The sequence below is a fragment of the Kogia breviceps genome, chromosome 19 (assembly GCF_026419965.1).
Source record: "Kogia breviceps isolate mKogBre1 chromosome 19, mKogBre1 haplotype 1, whole genome shotgun sequence".
Taxonomy (NCBI): Eukaryota; Metazoa; Chordata; class Mammalia; order Artiodactyla; family Physeteridae; genus Kogia; species Kogia breviceps.
Genome location: NC_081328.1, coordinates 33,194,739 through 33,200,008, shown reverse-complemented (window position 1 = coordinate 33,200,008; position 5,270 = coordinate 33,194,739). Strand labels below are relative to the sequence as shown.

Genomic DNA, 5,270 nt, shown 5'->3' with positions numbered 1-5,270 from the left:
GGCCAAACAGGAAAACCTGAGTCTCCTCAGCTATTTCTCAGCAGTGATGTAAGTCTTTTAAATCAGATCTGTTGAGTTTCACATTCCTACCTCTGAAGCTGTTGGGGATGGCCTAGAGAAAGGCAAGTTGAAAGGCAGCTATCAAAAGTGGGTTCAGGGGGGTGGCCACACATGTGCAGCCTGAGCCGGAGTGATTGGATGGTGCTGCCGTGGCAGGAGCAGAGCAGAATGGGGCGGCCGCTGGAGACGCCTGACCTGTTCTGTTCTGTTCTGAGGCCAGCGGTGTGATGGAGCGGGCCAGGGACCATTTACACCTGAGGTGGACTGTGGAACAGCACGTACCAGAGGTAGAAATCCAAGTCAAACATAGAAGGATAGCCTCACTGAGCAACCAGGAGTGTCACCTGTACCCGAGGCGATCTCAGCAGCAACAACAAGTCCCTGTGGTGGATTTCCATGCATACCTGAGACAGACATTCTTAGCTGAGATACCAAGAGGTGGTTAAAGCAGTATTGGAACACCCAGGTAGCTGATTTCAAGAGAAAACAAACAAAATAAAAACAGGCTCTATCTACTGTTTGAAGCTTCTGCCCCAGCTTGTATTGTTTGGTGGAGAACCTTTGACATACCTTAATCTGTAGCCTTCCCTTAGGTCTTAAGGATCCCGAAACTTTCCTCTGGACATTGGATTTGATGGAGCAGCAATCACGACTGTGGGAAAGAGCAGCAAGATGCTGCAGCACATTGACTCCAGGATGACGTGTGTCCTGCAAGATGATTGGGTCTTCACTGGCACCTTTAAGGCTTTTGACAAGCATATGAACTTGATGCTCTGTGATTGTGATGAGGTCAGGAAGATCAAGCCAAAGAATTCAAAGCAACCAGAGCGTGAAGAAAAGCAGGCTTTGGATCTGGTGTTGCCGTGCCAGGAGAACTTGGCTTCCATGACTGTGGAGGGACCACCCCCCAAAGATACTGGCATCGCTTGGATATCACTTGCCGGAGCTGGAGGAGGCCCTGCGGTTGGCAGATCAGCTGGCAGAGGTGTTCCACCTGGTGTTGCAATTCCCCAGGCTTCTGCTGGATTAGCAGGCCCTGTCCGAGGGGTTGGCGGGGGAGGCATCCCAACAGGTAATGACCCTACAGGGAAGAGGCACTGTAGCAGCTGCTGCAGGTGCTGCTACTGCCAGCACTGCTGGAGCCCCAGCTCAGTATCCACCAGGACAGGGGACTGCCCCCACACCTGTTGGTTGAGCAACCCTACCTCCCGGAATTATGGCTCCTGTACCTGCTATGGGACTACCCATGGGCCCACCAGTTAGGCTTCCCCTACTTGAGGGACTCCAATAGGCATGCCCCCTCCAGGAATGAGACCCCCTCCACCAGGAATAAGAGGTCCACCTCCACCATGAATCTGGCCACCAAGACCCTAGGATACTATTGATCCTTCTTAGTCACTTTTTTCTAGCAGTGCATCTTGTGGAATCTGTGTAGTGTTTGAGAGCTTTTGTCCCCTCTGCTGTGTTAATATTAGCTAATTAAATGCATAGAGCAATAAAGAAAAGTGGGTTCAAAAGGAGGTAGATGAACTTCACCTAGAAATTTCAGAGATTGATTGGGGATTGAGACAACTATCAAGAGGAAAGGTGTGGACCCAAATAGAGAACCAATGCTGGCAAAATTAAGGGGAAGCAGGTCAGAGGAGACAAATAATACTAGATAACAACTCATAAATAACGTTTATGAACCATAGACTACATCCCAGGCACTCTTCTAATCACTTTACTTGTATTAACTCAGTGAACCCTTTCAACAACCTGATGTGATAGAAACTTATGTTATTCCCCAATGTCTTACCTCGTATTATCCCAAAAGGAGACCTGGGGACAAGGATTTGGATTCAATCCCAGGGCAATGATATCAGGTGCTCTGTCTTCTATGAGAGAATGGAGAAGTCAGTCAAGGAAGAGAGGAAAACCAAATAAGTTCTGTTAATTAGTGGTGTCTGCCATGGGCAACTAGGGCTCCAAGTGCCACTGGAAATGCTGTATAGAATATGCCTCAGCATTGTTCCACTGAAGGACCGGGAAGCGTTAGATTTTACCCGCCAGCTCCTACCCTTCATTAGTTGAGGATTGCTTCTGAGGCATTAATTCCTAGGCACTGTCATGTTTTCATATTCTGAAACATCATCAGGAAGAGAAGCAGTCTTTGGTATATAAGGAGCTGCAGATGGTGTCAGAGCAATGACAGCATCTGCTTCACTGAGTTTGCATATGAGGAACATGGGACACAAAACTAACATCGTTCAGTTTGGATTTATTCTAGAAATAATGACCATTGACTGAAGCTAGGTTTCTATATTCTGCCTGTTGTTTACATGGGTAACTCAGTACAGCTAAAGCTGATGCAACGGACAAGAATAGAAAGGACATCTTACACATGAAATCCACAGCTAACAGTGAGACACGGTTCATTGGTTCATTCATTTATTCAATCATTTGTACTTTCATCCAAAAATTTATTAAGTGCCAGGGTTGAGTTTAGTAGTGTTTTATGCACTGGGGATGGGGTGGGGAGAGGGGTATAAGGAGAACAATTATGACAAGATTTCTGTTGTCATACAGCTGACATGTTATTGGAGAGACAAAATAAATAATTTCAAATGATAATGAATACGTTGAATAAAATAGACATCTACGTGACTAATTACAATGCTAATAGTTACTCAGAGCACCAGCAACTTGGCCATAATTGCCAAAGAAAAAGGGAACATCCACTTCTTACCAGAATTAAACTCCTAAAAATGATACCGAGGACTGTGTAGTTAGCAAGTAGATGGCGGTACAGCAAAGGAGAGGTGGATTAAGAAATTGGAAACACATTGCCAGCAGGGATTGGTGCATACCTGCCCTGATTAGAATTATGAATTGTGATGTTTCAAAAGGAAGAAAATGGTTGTGTATATTATCCTATATTTAACTTTGCATGAAAGATTAAAAGCATATCATCACGTATTCTGTATCATTCATTTTAGTAGGCTGAGTGTGTGCTCAAATATGTGATAACTCTAGATCAGGGATTAAGAAATTCTTCAGGGCATGCTTTTTTTTTTTTTTGCCACTGCTCGACCTGCCGGGTCTTAGTTCCCTGACTGGCCCTTGGTAGTGAAAGTGTGGAGTCCTAATCACTGGACTGGCAGGGAATTCCCACGGCATGCTTCTTTCTGTGGAATGTAGTTCGAGTTACATGCTGTAGGTCACCCTTGGAGACTAGTCTCTCGTGGGATGTCTGTAATCAAAGTCTGCTCATGCATTCTCTCATTCCTTTAGTTTTATCTCACATTTACTGAGTGCCCGTATCGGGCAGGTGCGGTTTGGGGCACTGAATTGAGCAGGAGAGACGTGGTAACTGGAGGTCACATTCTCGTGGGGGAACCTGACAAGAAGTAAACAAGAAACTGATCAACAAAAAAGTTAACAACCCTTTCGATTCAGCCCGAGCAGGGTCCTCCAGCCCACTGTCATTGGAGCCAAATAGAATGATATACGGAGCTCGGTTCAGAAGCAAAGGAAAGTTTTATTCTTTGATCAAAAAATGGAGAGGTGCGAGGTCGCAATCTCCGCATAGGCAGTGGGCAGGGCTGCTAGGGTTCTACTAGCGGGGAGGGAGCCGAGTTCTCGCGGGACTGAGGCAGGTGTGTTGCCCACGCTCTAGGTCACGGGGTCCACAGCGTCTTCGCACAAGGGCCTGCCGTCGCCATCTTGAATCACAGTGTTGTGTGCCAGGCTTCTGCACGGGGACGTGGAGCTGAGGGGTCGGGCGCAGCTGTGTGGCTCTAGGAACTCTGGTCCAAAGGGCTGCGTACAGGGCCTCTGCGTATGGCAGCGTATGGGCAGGTGAAACTAGAATATGCACAGAGGAAAAGAAAAAAAAAAGGTAAGACATTATTACCCAGCTGTTGTTTTTATTTCCTGGGAATTGATAATGGGCTTTACTGGTGGCAGATCCCTCCTCTGTCTTTTGTCCTGCTCTTCATTCTCGAAGGGTGCTGAAGGGCGAATGTCCATTTTCTGTAACTACTACTTACTGATTTCGGGCGTTGTCATAACCCGGGGTAGAGGCACAGAACTCCCCAGCTACCTTTAGCTATGTATGTCACCAGGCTTTGGCCCAAACTGTTCGTATCCCTGAGTGAGACAATTTAACCTTTTGGAGACAGAGGATGTTACCGAATTAGACGTGAGGCCCCTCTCTTGGGGTCTTAGCTGAACCAAAGCCCCCAGGCTCGGTCAGGGTGTTCTTTCCCCCTCAGGTTCATGCTGCCAATAATGAAACTGAGTTTGGCGCAAGCAAGACCGGCTTTTATTCAATGGCCAGGGAGTGGAGAAGGGTAGCTCATATTCTAAAGGCACCTTTTTCCTGAAAGGAGGAAAGTGGGGAACTTTTTTTTTTTTTGCGGTATGCAGGCCTCTCACTGTTGTGGCCTCTCCCGTTGCGGAGCACAGGCTCCGGACGCGCAGGCTCAGCGGCCACGGCTCACGGGCCCAGCTGCTCTGCGGCATGTGGGATCTTCCCGGACCGGGGCACGAACCCGTGTCCCCTGCATCGGCAGGCGGACTCTCAACCACTGCGCCACCAGGGAAGCCCAGTGGGGGACTTTTAAGGGGTGAGAGGAAAGTGTGTCATCAGAAACTGGGGAAAAGGACGGAGATTTACCGGAACGGCCAGGGTATGCGCAGTCCCTCAGGCCCTCTTGCACATGCACAAACTGTGCCTAGCAGACTACAGATGCCCCTTTGGGTGGAGATCTTAGTGTGGAAATGAAGTAAAGGTAACTTACAGACACCTCCAGATTTCATCTGCGCAGGTGCGTTCCTGTGGTCAATTCAGAGCCGGTTTGGGGCTGTTGACTACTGTATATCTCTCAAAACATATACCTCTCGGGCTCCCCTGGTGGCGCAGTGGTTGAGAGTTCACCTGCTGATGCAGGGAACACGGGTTCGTGCCCCGGTCCGGGAAGATCCCATATGCGGCGGAGCAGCTGGGCCCGTGAGCCATGGCCGCTGAGCCTGCGCGTCCGGAGCCTGCGTGCGTATCTGGAGCCTGTGCTCCGCAACGGGAGAGGCCACAACAGTGAGAGGCCCGCGTACCGCAAAACAAAAACAAAAATATACACCTCTCAAAGTACAGCTGCAAAACATCTCTGCCAAATACCAGGTACTATTGAAACAAACACAGAAATGAATCTGGGCAAGTGTTGTTCAGC

The 5,270-nt window shown here is 48.4% G+C and overlaps 1 protein-coding gene and 1 pseudogene across 1 annotated transcript; both read left to right on the top strand.

Annotated features, from left to right (window-relative positions):
• Positions 1-287: 287 nt before the first annotated feature.
• Positions 288-506, top strand: LOC131746172 (SNRPN upstream reading frame protein-like). The gene has a single exon (XM_059047250.2). It carries the CDS (start codon positions 288-290, stop codon positions 504-506), a length of 219 nt encoding a protein of 72 aa, XP_058903233.1.
• A 211-nt stretch (positions 507-717) lies between these two features.
• LOC131746173 (small nuclear ribonucleoprotein-associated protein N pseudogene) lies at positions 718-1,434 on the top strand (annotated as a pseudogene).
• Positions 1,435-5,270: the final 3,836 nt, after the last annotated feature.